This window comes from Bombus vosnesenskii, unplaced genomic scaffold (assembly GCF_011952255.1).
Source record: "Bombus vosnesenskii isolate JDL3184/JDL3185 unplaced genomic scaffold, Bvos_JDL3184-5_v1.1 scf7180000013355, whole genome shotgun sequence".
In the NCBI taxonomy this organism is placed as follows: Eukaryota; Metazoa; Arthropoda; class Insecta; order Hymenoptera; family Apidae; genus Bombus; species Bombus vosnesenskii.
The window spans coordinates 2089579-2104675 of NW_022882990.1; the positions used below are offsets into that span (position 1 = coordinate 2089579).

General features: G+C 32.3%; 2 protein-coding genes across 6 annotated transcripts in view; one reads left to right on the forward strand and one right to left on the reverse strand.

Moving 5' to 3' along the window:
• LOC117237084 overlaps positions 1-15097 on the reverse strand; it is a 317445-nt gene that overhangs the window by 231777 nt on the left and 70571 nt on the right. The window lies entirely within an intron of this gene.
• LOC117237083 (trichohyalin-like) overlaps positions 1-15097 on the forward strand; it is a 149050-nt gene that overhangs the window by 126391 nt on the left and 7562 nt on the right. Inside the window, exons 1-3 of one of the 2 annotated variants that reach the window (XM_033500696.1) lie at positions 2658-2952; positions 6118-6377; positions 10633-13225. In XM_033500696.1, the coding sequence (XP_033356587.1) occupies positions 6122-6377; positions 10633-13225 (2849 nt within the window). In that variant the 5' untranslated portion in view covers positions 2658-2952; positions 6118-6121. Of the gene's footprint in view, positions 1-2657; positions 2953-6117; positions 6378-10632; positions 13226-15097 lie in introns of those variants that run through there. The other variant, XM_033500695.1, reaches the window with a different exon arrangement.

Consider the following 15097-nt stretch of genomic DNA (forward strand, 5'->3'; position numbering starts at 1 on the left):
AATCGGGTCCAATCCGCGAGATTGACGATGTGTTAAATAACTGCATTCATAACTACGTTTAAATAACGTCTCCGTGTATTGTTCAATCATTTTTGTCCTTGACAGAACAATGGATCAATGTTTTTAGATTTCAAGATGGGATCTTTGTCCTTTTCTTGCTCTTGTATTCTGGCATTCTAGTCTTTTCTCCTTCTCTTTTTTACTTTCCTCTCGTCAGTATTATCTCTGTGTAATGAATATACACATACAATCACTGTTTAGCTAAGCCACAGGGAACAAACTCTGGGGATTCCCCTTTTAATAACCTTGAATAAACAAAACTCGCAGTGGTTTGCGATAAACTAATTCCGCGTGTCTCATTTATTCCAAGATATATACATAGAACCATCCATTGGTAAACAGAATTTTGTTTGATTACGTGGAATAAAATTTATGAATTGATAATCGTTATAAATAGATTGTTTCCTATTCGGCGTAGTAATATACTGTATTAACAAATAGATTGCAGATGTTTACATACTTATAGGACATTTAAATATGCAAATATATATGCACGAAAATGCGTGTTAGTACAATATATGCAAAATAAAATGCTTGTTATAATATTTAGAGGATAAAATAATTTTCTGTAAGGATTTGATTTCATGAATTATTCTCTAAAGATATGAATTTGTACAAACATTCCCAGTATACTAATAGAACAAAATGAGATGATTTAAAAATACAAACATGTGTAGAAGACTAAATATAAATGTTCCAATAAGACATAGTCGATGGAAACGATATAGTGAGGCTAAAAATTAAGCTGCGGCTTCGATGGATGTATTTTGAGAACTTGCTTTCAAAATTGTAATTTATATAAAATTTTGTAAACACGTTCTTCTTCCTACTCTACTGTACTGTTACTACTTTTTTCTACTGTATTTTTATATAATATATTTAATACTACAATATATTTCTATTATAAACGATAACTGTCTGAGAAAAATTTGAGGTTAGCTTTTTTTAAAACTAAGCATATTAGTTGTACATATATTAATGCATTTTATAGCTTGGAATTAAATATAAATTAATCTTAAAACACATTTATGACACATATGTGATGATGGTAAAGAACGTATTAAGTATAAAAAAGGAAAAACAATATTGAATTGATATTCGCTTGAATAAAATATCAAATCCCTACACTGCCAAACTATGAAGGGAAGCGGCAATCGGAACAAAGTGTGAAACATGTTTTTTTAGATCTCTAAGTAATTTGGAACATTTTACGTTTTTATTTAATGTAAAGTTTCAGTAAAGTATAATATTCTGTTAAAAAATCGTACTTATTACCCTTAGACAAAGTGTGCAAGACAAATAAAAACAAAGAAGGAAAGCAGTAACAGTATTGTAATAATTGGTTTGTTGGGCATTACATATCTCTGAAATTACCATCTCAAAAATATAAACTTTATCGTCTAACCGATGTTATGACTATACATATCTCTTCCATTGGCTATATGTATATTCTTAGGCATCCACCAGGTTGGCGAAAACTCTACCAACAAAATTCCCCTTAGTAAAATAATCGATCTTTGTGACCTGCCACGCAGTATGTATTGCACTAAGGAAAACATTCTATGGCATTCTTAAGAGTTAATCACTATGCTTTTTGGGACGAATAGTATATAAGTATATAGTATATATACTATACCATATACTATACCATAGTATATAAGAAGAAATAGAACGATCTGTGAGAATCCTCAATTAGGATGTTGTTTACTATAATAATAAAAATTAGTAATCTCTATTATTTTAAAGAACATCATTTAGCGGTCGAGTTTTCGCTTCATGTAAAAGACGATACATGACCTATCTGTGATTCTTCGGGTTTTAATCGTGTTTCCAATAGAAATGTTTACGAATCAGAACACAACGTACTATTAAAAATGCGATCAAAACCGGAACTATAAATATGTCATCTAATAAACGTCGTGAAAGTTTAAAATCTAAAATGGTATTTACAGTTAATTGTTAATAGATTTTATAAAGGAGGATGTATGTTTTGTAATAAAAAGATTAAAACTATTTGATAACATTTATAATTTCATGCATTCAATCTTCAACTGCATTTTGTTTTTATAAGTGAAATTATCTAGTAGTTGATCTCCTACGGCTATCATTTAATCAAAAATTATTCTATTATATATATATACTAATAAACTTTTGTACTTTTGAATATGAAATATATGCCTTTTTTCCTCTTTCAATAAATACAATTTAAGTATTGGAGCTGCCTCCTTATTATTGTTTGCAATGCACGCTCTTCAATCATCTATAAACTATATAAGGCATCTCGTAACGGATAAAAAAGGATATACTAATTCGAATAGTTAAGTACTAGTCGATATTGGTCTCCATAGTATCGCATAACATTTTCGCAGTCAGACATCGGTTTTAAAGTAGTTGCGTCGTACCGTCGTAGAAGGCATTCCTGTCGTCGATGACAAAACGTCTCCACAATTACTTGAAATTGCCAGTGACCCCAGAGCGGGCTTCGCGAATCTGACGTCACTATCCGGAAGTATAGCATTGTATACGCGCGATTTCGCGTGAGGGTCGCTACGTCGCTAGCCAACAGGCAGTCGGGTCAGCGTTAAGTTTAGCCACTTCGACCTGGCAACGACAGTATGTCAAGATCACTTGATCCCTCTGCGCCTTCACCTCGAACGCGTCGAGAGCCAATTGTTGCTTCTCTTTCCACCGGCCAGTAGGAGAGATTTAGCCCCCGAGCGTACAAAGCGGAGAATTTCAACTAAAGCAACCCGAGGATAGAAGTGACAAGAGGAGAACCCTACCCAAGAGAAGAGGTACCGCGGAGCGCACGGCTTCTTCGAGAGGCAATCGAGTGTTCCGAAATCGATAGCTGGCATTCGTGTGCACCGACGAATGTGATCTCGTTACCCGGTATGAAACCGATCGAAACACAAGTCATAAGAAAGGTCATGGTGTCTGGTATACGCACGGTCATTGTCATTCCTGGCATGAAGTTCGTGAAATTGCCGAAATTAAGTGGTGGTTGAATCTGTGAAACAGATTCTTTGGTACGAGAGGGGTAACAAGTTTCTTGTTTGTTTATGTTGTGAGGGAAGAACTTTTTGGATTTTTGCTAATCGTTGATTTCGAGAAGTGATTAATGGGAAAGAATGTACAAATACATGTAATGTGTTTGATGGTTTAATATGTTCGAGTAATGCGTCATAGTAAATGATTAGAGTGCGGATATTTATACATTTATGGAAAATTGGAATATGCTAAATTTTACATAATGAGATAATGTATAAAAATATATAAAATATCTAAAGTAAAGTGCTCGTTGTAATATTTGGTAAGTAAAATAAATTTCTGCTTGAGCTCGATTTTGTAATTGTACTTTTAAAAATATTAATTTGCACAAACACTTGCAGTCTATAAATGATATTTTATATAATTAATAATAAAAAGTGTTAAATAGCACTTTATAAATGATATTCTAAGTTATATCAGAATAAATCGGTAATGAATAAAATGTTTCACATTATTTTCAACTAATTTATTTTAGCTATTACCAGCTCATGATTATTCATTCATTATAAATAACCCAGGGAAAGTCTCGGACGCAAATATATAATTTTTTTAATTATAGATAAAATTTTAAAATTTCCCGATAAAATAGACATTCAGTATATTATACATTTATTCAAAATTTTTTATTCTGATAGAAACGAGCAGAGCTTGTTGCAATTTTCGAAACGTTTCTATTAAATTTTTATGAATTTCCAAACTCATTCGGTCTTATTTCATTTTTAAAATAATAATTGTAATTATTATATAATATTATTACATTATTAATTAAATTATACAATAATTATTAATATTAGATTAAAAATAAAATTTATCATGCTCAATTAGAAGCTTTAAATTTTTTGCACATAATAATAACTGATATTATTTAAAATAATTTTATAAATTTTATAAATCTAAATAGATTAATTTTATGTTAGATAAATGAAATGATAAAATTATGGAATAAATATCAACATTATTTATCACATCTTATGTCCACGAAAGTACAATAGTAACATAATTTTTATAATTACTTATACGCTCTGTTTACCCATTTTGTATGTTATACATATATGTTTTCACTATATATTGTTGGTTAAGAAATTTAAACATATTTATTAGTAAAGGTAGATGAAACAACAACTCCAAACTTATTATAAACATTACGCTATATATCGTAAATAATATGTCAATATTTCTAAAATCTTTAATAATCTAATATTTCAATAATCATAGTAATTATATCACATTTCAATAAAATATATATTTATCTTAGATTAAACATAATATTCTAATATTCACAAAATAAGTTTATTTTACTTTATTATTATTAATTTTGCTTTTAGTGAGTTATACACACACGCGCACGCCTGCACGTATATTTTATATGCATGTAATATTATCTCGGTTTAAGTTTATACATCGTAACTTACAACGTTTATACCTAAAAGAACAGTCTCTCGCACTGCAACGAATATCCTCTATTTTCGCTCGGAAGGTTGTTCGCCCGTTTAATAACTAATCACAACGGCCACAGAATAGCCAATTAACTTTTAATTACCACTACAATCGAGTGTTATAGGACGTGCAAACGCGATAATCGATCCCTTTGCGAGCTTTATAAAACTCACCTATCTCCAACATGTTAATCAATCTCTTCAAGCATAAAAATCAATATACTTGTAGATAAATCTTTCTACAAACCCATTACCTAATTTATTATCCTTTCATTCATGTCATAATCTAACTCGTATCTAAATAAAGAAAGAGAAAAGAAACAATAGAAAACAAAGAAGAAAAAAGATGTGTGGAAAATATATATCATTTTGCGTCCGATCAAAATTCAGTGACGCTGTCGTATGATACCGCAGTCATTAAACCGATCAAGCCTGAGGTTCTTCAGAAATAGCCGAAATGCTCCTTTGACGTGACACGAATACCTAATAAAAATTTTCATCGGATGCAAAGTGCTCAACTGCTCACACGTTTCGTTCGCGCGGATACAGAATTCTCGAAGCGGAAGAGAACTGAGCGTAATACGGTCTCCAGAAGACAGAAACGTTTAAACCGTTCCCTTCTCGCGAACCGGGAAATCGTAGTAAAAATACGAGAATGTCCTCGTTTCCAATTCGGTTCACCGCGTTTGTTAGAGCAATAGCGAACCATATGAATCGAACTATCTCATGTGTCTCTAGTGCAAAACTGAGTAAGATTTTATTTCGATAACAGATAACGAATAAAAATAAGGAACGAAATTTTATTCGCAGTAATGAATAAATATCTGATCGAATAAAAGACCATATATGACAAATTTATCTAAATAGATATTCGAATAACTTACACATTCGTATTAGAATTTATTCAAATACAAATTTTAATATACCATATCACAAGTTTTGTTGTTCAATCGTCGTTCTGTCTTTTCAAATATTAAAATAGAAAGTTTATTGCTCTCTGATTAATGAATGGTAAGGAATGATAAGTGCATAGGTAGTAGAAGTAAATATCAATCAAAAAATTAGTACTAATATTATACACTTAAATTCTATTTATTATATATCTTTATAGTATATAGGTTATTTAGTATCTAAATAATTAACATCAACAATTTCATTGATACCTATTTTCATTACGTGTCCACTTATTTTTGTCTCCGATTATTATGTACTGAATGTATCCATATACAGATACTCGTAAAAACGAACAGCAATACAAAGAAAACAAATATGTTATAAATATATTATTCTTCGTATATCACTATTCGAATAAATAATAGTGAATTGTGTGGATAAATAGTTGTTACAATGTCTGTTACAAATGATAAGTTTTTATTACGAAAAATAATTATCTTAGGTAAATAATTGATCGAAATAATACGTATAATACACAAGTCTGCTCTACTCTCTCTGGAGAGAACAAGAACGAAAGAGTAAAAAAGAAAGAGATAGAGGAAGAGGACGTCGATCGTTTTGCAAGTATTTGAATAAAAAAAGAAATATAACGAAGAACATATTCGTTTGATTGTAGGAGGATGCAGCCAGGAGTGACGGTGGTTCTGGCCACGGTCTGGCTGGCGGTGTACGTGAATGTGGTGGGGACAGTTAGCCACTATCCCTCCCGCCTTACCCTCGATCAATACACCCCTTTGCCCCCGCAGTACCAGCAACACCAAGTTTATCGAAGAGTCGAGGGCCAACCGAACTGGAAGGATCAGAATCCTAGCGAGAATCAGTCGTTCGACCTTTCGATCGGCCCGCGAAGGTTGATCTCGGCAAACACCACTAATGGTACGTCTGGCATTCGTTACATCAGCAATTTAATTCTGTCACTGTCTGGGCTTTTTCCCTCTCTCTTCGCTCCCTGCATGGCAGAAACAGAGCAGCGACCTTGACGCCAGGGGAATATGTCGTTCTGGTTAACATGCTCGTTTCTGATATAACGGCCCCTGAGAATCAAACGTCAGGGACGCATAATGAAGTTCTCTTACGGTATGATTCAGATAAGCGCGATGCAAGTTAATCAGAACCGCGATTACTTGACACCGTTCAACGCTGGAATAAAAGTCGAGCCTCTTTGCCGCAACATTATGTTGCGCGTCGTCTAATTTATTTCGATAATTTCGATTGTAATTGGGTATTACTAAAATCGTTGTCTCGTGGATATGGATTTTATAGAAACGTCGTTTTCTTTTTATTTCTTTTTTTTTTCTCTTACTACCACAGTTGGGGAATATCTGTAGATTGAACAAGTAATTACCTTAGGACTTTAATGTTTTGCAATTTTATATTTTTAGGAATGTATTCGCAATAAAAAAATATTATAATTACTAAGCATTATAATTACACTACAAATATCTATGTAAATTCATATCTTTTGGATACACCTAAGGAAATGAAACCTATAAATATTTAGGTATGTTTTCATCTTTTAAATATGAGCAGCAATCAATCTTAGATATTTTCTATAGTTTTGTATATTATTGCATTATATATATTTTTGTACATATTAAATTTCCCATAATTGCATAAACACCAGTAATCTGACTAATAATGATTTATATTCATTATTACGTATTTTTATAAATTATGCGCATTGCATGCATTTTTGTACTTTTAAATTCCTTGTGCATGCATAAACATTTACAGCGTCATTATTTTGATTTAATTTTTAAATGTGCGCGTTTGGATATTTTTATGTATGATATTTGTATAACAAGAGGCGAGTGATGAGCTATTCATTTCTTTACTTCGACAAAAAGCTTTCGTATAAACGTCATTCATTTGGAAAAAAATATAATTTTCTTAAAATATTTATTGTAAATTAATTATTCGTTCTTCAGGATCACAAAAATTTTGTTAGATCTGGTGAAACGAAGTCATGTATGAAGACTTCAGTATTAAGTTTACAGTTTTAATTCATTTCTGATATTTTTTGCAGTTTTGTTATTATTGTAACACCGTGATAAACCATTTGGGAAAATCCCCATGAACTACAGTTCAGATAAAAAAGTGAAAGTGCTGACGGGCCGGAAAGGATGGGAAATCCTAGACAAGCCTCAAAATTATAGTGACTTTAGTTGTTTAATTGTATTACATTACTACATCATCGTTTTCCTGTTTCAATCACTGCAAATACATCAAATAAATAAAAGTCACTATATTATTAAGCATGTAACGATGTAAACGAAGCAATTTCAATCAGTTATTCGCTGAACATTTCCATGGATAAGTCTAACATCAAGTTTCATTAGTATTTTAAATTCATAATAATATACAAAATTAACCCCTTAACCTACAACTACGGGTATAGCCCGTAGTACGATGATCGGGTCAAACGTAAATATTACGGGCATGGCCCGTAGTAGATGATCGGACCAAATGTAAACCTTACGGGCATAGTCCGTAGTACGATGATCGGGCCAAATATAATATATAATATAATATATAATAGCTAGTTTACGTCCTCGGGCCAAAATTCTCGAACGTAAATCGTTAATTTATTTTATTAAACGTGCATTGGAGGCTATATAGCGTAATGAATTAGGTGACTTTTATTTATAAAACTAAAATTTGGACTGAAAATTCTGAAAAAGACTCGTACAACTAGCTTTTCTATAATTTTCTTCCATTTCTAATAAGGTAAAAATTTATTAAAAATATGAATTTTAATGAAAAACGTTCTTATAAATGTTACTGATTTGGAGAGAATTGTAACATTTTTACGATACAGTAGTACTTTACGATTAAACAAAATTTTTCAAGATAATAGTTTAAAAAATGTTTTGTAATTTCTTATGGAACAGAATCACTTATTAACACTTCAATATTCAGCCAAAATTTATTTTTAAAAATATTATAAACTTTTACTTCCGTTAATCTTGTACTAAATCTAGCGATTAATATTTATTATTGAATCAAATTTTTTATTTCTGAGTTCTTTTTTTATTTTTACTACTACTAATGTTATTATTACGCTATTATAAAATTTAACGGCTTGTAATAAAACAATCAACAATTATTTTTAAAAATACATCTGCAATGAAATATTTATGGTAAACATTGCGTTAAGCTTTCGCTAACCATAAAATACTTTTATTTCATTGATAATCTTGAAACGTGCGCGCAAATTTCATTTATTTTGGAAGTACGTTTACCAACTCTGAATCAATTTTAATCAGAACAGTTTAAAACGTGAATATCCATAGTTATTCTAAACCAACAGTGAAGACAGTGAATGTAAAATCTTGAAATGACATATCACCTAGATTTTCCACAGAGTAATTTAACTTCGAGGCAGGTGTACAGCCGAGTATCTCTTTACTACACGTTCGATTTGAAATCTAATTATCACATCATTTACAAATAATAATGCAAAGTTGTTATTTAGTACATTATAATTTCAATCTAACGTTATTTAATCCCTGAAACAACTACTATAAAACATTAATCTACATGACTTGAAATATTTTTTAGAATATTACTTTCTATTCTTATTGTGATTAATTAGGTCACTTGACTTAATCTAAAATGATTTGAAACATTCATCTGAATGCATTATTGACTTTAACTTAAAATGTACTTTCAAATTTTAAGCAAGGTTGACACGTTCCACCTAATTAATGGGGAAATTTAATGAAATATTGGGTTTTTTAAAATTATTATTTACATTACATTTTAGAATTTCTTAAAATATAGTTATAATTACTATTATTATGAACATACTGTATATTAAATACGAATTTTACACCAAATGACTTTTAATTTTTTAAATTTGTTATATATTTCTTAATATACATTATATGCATAGAGGGTGAGTGAAAATAGCAGTGGCAAAAAGATGAATTTTACTATAGAGAGCTTTATTTTCGAGAAAATCGATATTGCAAATTTGTCGAGTATATTTGAATATGACTAATTTCGGACTGAACAGGAATAAATAAAATAATTAACAGGATGTTATTCTACGTGGAAAGGGAAGTAAACAATGTACAATATAATTTTTTCATAAGATACTTTGTCTTCGCGGAAATTAAATTTGAAAATTTATTACACGCGCAAAATGCCAATTTTTAACTGGCATGTTCAAACTCTATTTTCTCGAAAATGAAGCCTTGGACGGAACAAATTTATTCCACATTTTTACTTATTTTTGCATGTAGAATAACCCGTCAATTGTTTCATATTCAATCGATAATTAGCCAAGTTCAAGTATACTTGTCAAAATTCCAAACTCCATTTTCTAGAAAACTGAATTTCGAACGATGCATTTTTTTCTTTTGCTTTGACTTATTTTTTTCATATATAATCACATCTTATCGGATTGTACTACTATTATCACTCTATCTTGTATAGTGTACAAAGTAATGAGAATAAGGTTTAAAACTTTAAAGGTAGATAGTATTTTCCAAATAGAAGAAACAGGATGTAGTAAACATGTATCTAAAAATTAACATATTCAAAACTATAAATAATTTGTTTTTCAATTAATTGTCTTCTCGTACTTTTTAATCAACACGGACAAATTAAGACAGAAAATATAGAGTAACACTTATTCCTTTGAATCTGAAGAGTATCATTTGACCTCAAATTTTTGATCCCTTTGTCTTACCACTGTGTATAAAAATAAAATACTTAAGCATTGACATTTATACACAATTTTTTATTATTAAAATATAGTAGGACTCCAATACTCTCATTTATTATAATGTTCAAGTTGTGCTTATACTTATAGAAGAATATGAGATTTTATTTTTCTAAATACGCTTCTATTTGTTTCTTTATATATTTTTTCTTGAAAAGTCTTAAGTTGCTGTCATATATCACGTTACTTGTCCTTTCTCTTTTACGGTTACATTTAATTTACAAAATGAGATTCTTACATTTACAAAACGCAAGCTATATTAAGTAGCTTAATAGACCTGTTATGTCAAAATTTAAGGATGCCAAGACTTCCCCACTAACCTGATCATAAGCCAGACCATCCGCGACTAAACGTAACCTCATTTCACAATAACCCTCGTTTACTCATACATCAACATTCCAGGCTCCCAGAGACAATCCCACGGGACCGAGTATCTCAAAAATGACTTGCTGCTCCGCCGATCAAAGAATAGTTCCGGTGACAATTTTTCACCTTTAGTCGAAGACAAGCAGCCGCGTAATTTTGCCGGTCAAGAGTTCACGGATGAAAAAGTTGATAGTAGAGACTCAAAAGATCTCGAATCAGCGCCGCGTGAGCTGTCTCCTCCGTCCGAATTGGAGGACCCTTTTGTAGCCGACGACACGTTCCAAGATCAAGGACCAGGCTCCGTAGAAATATACAAATTGGACGTATTCCGGGTGAAGCCTCTGTTGAGCCCCACGCCTGTCACGAGATTCCCATCGAAAGGGAAAAGCAAAGCACCTAAAAAGACTAGCTACGTGAATTGGAAGTCTAAAACGCCCGAATACAAAGCTACTAGTTTGAATATACTTCACAAACAGTCCAACTCGTTCGATGACTTTAGTACAGAAATTCCAGCAAATACGGACCCATTTAGTATAGGAGGAGTGCCAGAGTTACAGGTGGGTTGTGAGGGATTGGAGGCACCTGATCACAGCAGAGAAAAAAGATCGATAGACTCCCCCGGTAAAAATAAGAATCCAAAGGGGGTGGATCCGTGGACGGATGTAACTCCGATATCCTTGAACCTGGACTATGAGCTGTCTGGCGAGGAAGATTATGAAGAGATGGACGAGCTGCTGAAGCTAAAGAAATTGGAGACTACCACGAAGAGGATCAAGCAGAGTAGAGGCGACATGGACGCGACTATTCATTCGGATTTTCACAAGGACAAAGGACGCACCGAGAAATTACCTGTTCGCGGAGACTTGGGCAAGTCTAACGTGAGCAATGAATCGACCATCTTGTCGGATGACCAAAAAAATCGAAAGACGGAAGAAAAAAAGGTGACTGCCGAGGTTTCGCATTTTAATAAAGGAAAGCGAGACGACTACCGTGTGACGAGGTCCGTCGTTGACGAGACATTGAGAAATAATCATCGTCGTAAGATATTGTGGTTCGAAGATTCTGACGCTGGACAGTTGGATAACAAAAACGGGAAACGTACTAAACGTCTTTGGGGTTTCGGAGAGGACGAAGGGGTAGCGACTAGCGATGAGTTGCAGACAGTGAATCAGCGACGAAAAATGAATTATGCGGAAAGAAGAAGAGAAGAGGAGAGGAGGAAACAGGAAGAAGAACGAAGAAGAAGAGCAGAGGAATGGAGAAGACAGCAGGAAGCGCAGAAACGAAATTATATCAAGAATCAAACAAATACTGACATAGAAAATATCAGGAACGAATACGAGAAAGTGTTGGAGCAGAGAGAGAGAGAAGAAGAAGAAAGGAGGTGGCGATTGCAGCAGTCAAACAGGTGGCATCTGGAGGAAGAACAAATACGACGTTTACAGGAAGAAGAGTCAAGAAGAAATCGATTGCAAGAGCAACGTCGAATGCAAGAACTAGAAACTCGTAGACGATACGACGAGTCTCCGACACAGACTCCTACTTACGAGGAGGAAAGAGAAAGAGTACGGCAAGCAGAAGAAATAAGAAGACGAGAAGAAAATCGTTTAAGAGAAGAAGAACGTCAACGAAGGTTACAGGAAGAAGAATTACGTAGGAGAGAGCAGAATAGGTGGGTGGAAGAGATAAAGCGAAGACAGCAGCAAGAACAGGATAGAAAAAGCTTAGAAGAAAGGAGAAGAGAGTGGACGTTGAAACGCAAACAAGAGGAAGAAGAACAGAGAAGAAGACATCAGCAAGGCAGAAACGAACCGTCTAATTTGTTGTACTCTCCGCGAAATAGTCCGAACGCAAATAAACTATACGATCCAGAAACAGAAAGACGAATGAGAGAACAACAGGAAAAAGAACATCAGCAGAAATTAGATGGGTATATTCAACGTAATCGACCGATTAACTTAAACAAATCAATAGATCGACAAAGAGAAGAAGCGGATAGATGGAAGCAGGAGAAGGAGCGACGAAGACTCGAAGAAGAACGTAAGTTACAGGATTACATTCGAAGAAATCAACCAGTGCGTATTCCGGAAGAGAGCGAATCATCTGATAAAAGCTGGATGGAGTATAGAAGGAAATTAGAAGAAGCTAGACAATATAATCGACCGAGATATCCAGGTCCAGAGACCGGTAGAAGAAATCATGGTCCATCAGCACCGACAAATATCGATCCACGAGCTTACGATGATGCGAGAAGAAAAACGATCGAAGAGGAAGAAATCCGCGAGCGACAGAGACAGCAACAAGAGCAGCTGAGGAGAGAAGCTTTGAGGCGAGAAGCAGAGGTTAGAAGGATACAATCGAGAAAATACGAGGAGGAACGAAGGAGGAAAGAAGCAACGATGTTAGAAGCGGAGAGAAATACGAAAGAGCTGCGGGAAGCGGAGATCAGAAGAAATCAAGCTGAAAGGACGAGACCAAGCCATGCGGCTCGTAGGCGATTCGACGGGCATAGAAGTAGACACGACGCGAGTCTTATTCCAGCCAATTTACTTTTGAATGACTCCAGGAGAGCTATGGAAAGACAAAGACAGGAGCAAGAGAAAAAGCAACTGGAAGCTGAAAGGCGAAGGTAAGAGGATATCAAGTAATGAAATGAACGAAGGGAAAGATAGTCAGAAATTTAGCGATTAGATATTAGATTATAATATGACGAATTGGTAAATTGTATTAATTTAACAGGTTTATTTATTAGGACATCCGACCTCTTTCATAAGAATTATTTTATTAAGTATGATCACATTAGTGAATTTAGTATGCAATAATATTATTAGAAATATTTTTGATATCGGTGAACTTTTGTGATTTTTGTTTTTGATCTTGATTAAAATCTTTAACTATTATGTTATAATCAATCCTTTCAGAGAAATAACTAAGATAATCAAGTAAAACTTTGAGAAACAATTTTAAATATTGATACTAGAAATATGACAATAAATAGAATTAATAAGTATGTGAAATAAATTCAAGTCAAAATGACACAATATTAGAAAAAAATAGAAATATGGAATAACATATTTAGATATAGATAAATTCGCAAAAATTAAAAATTCTCTTTTGAATTTTTATTATAGATATAGAATTTATATTATATATGTAGAGTTAAGGGTTCATATATATAAAATCTCTTTTAGAATTTTTAAAAATTTAAAATAAATTATTTTGTAGCTTTAATCTTTCGTGATATTCGCACATAGTGCGAAAAATAAGATACGTTCTAATTTATTGTCTTTATAAACATCACATTCTGAGTTACTAAACTCTATCAAGAATATTTTGTGACGCAATAGATTTTTTTAAGCGATAAATACCCCAGACAGAACTCGCAGGTTGCGTCACATTGGTCCTCTTGCTAATATTTATGACACCACGGCCACCCTATAGCCTTTAAAACTAAAGTTTCAAAATGTTTTCGCCGTCATATATCATTCTTCCTGCTAAAATAGTTGTCTTTCTATCACTTTTATTGTAGCTTTAGCAATGTAACCAAGTCCACATCTACGATTTTTAATATAACAGTTATTGTCTTTGTTACTATGTATACATTTTATATTTATAATTACAACATACATAATTTTTATATCAAATAATTTTTGGTGCAAATATTTCCTTCGTAATAACTAATCTAGCTTTTACGGAGATCCTAATTTATCTAAATTTAATTCATAATAAATTCTAGATAAAACTTATTTTTAGACAAAACTACTAATATAAATATAGTAAGAAAATATACAGACATTTTACGTCTTTAGCTCAATTCCTCTTAAAATTAATCAATAACATTTTCATATACACACTATGCTATATTAATATTTTAATGTAATTTAAATTACAAGTCGATTTACCATTCTTTTTAAAATCTAAATGTTTTAAATCGATGTTCTTTCCAGTTATAATTTATGATGAAGCATATCCACGCCCTTTAAAATACGCAGGAAAAAACTTATTACTCGATTTAATATATTTACATTGCATTCATAAGTTAATCATAGTTGAAAATGAAATATTCAATAACAATTTGCAAATTTACCAGTGTGGACGATAAAACAATTTTCTAATTTCTAATGCAAAATAGAACACAATAATATCTACACCTCAACAATCGTCCTATTATCCATTATGGTAACGACCTAACACGACACGCAGTAGTATTTGCTATTTGCTTAGAACTCTTGCAAACAATCTCGCGTGTGTAAAGTGGTCAGGAAAATACATTGTATATGCAAATTCTGAATTCTTTAGTCATTAAATGGGTTGAATTGAGTTGTGCACATTAAGAAATGCAAAGAATGTGTACATTCTCCTTTTTTCAATTTAACTCCTTTGTATATAGATACTAAGAAATATTATAACATTACCAGTGTAAAAACATCTGTTACATCTGTTTTTTCTTGTTTTCTTGTATTTTATTAATTAGTATATTAATGTTATTAATTATATTAGA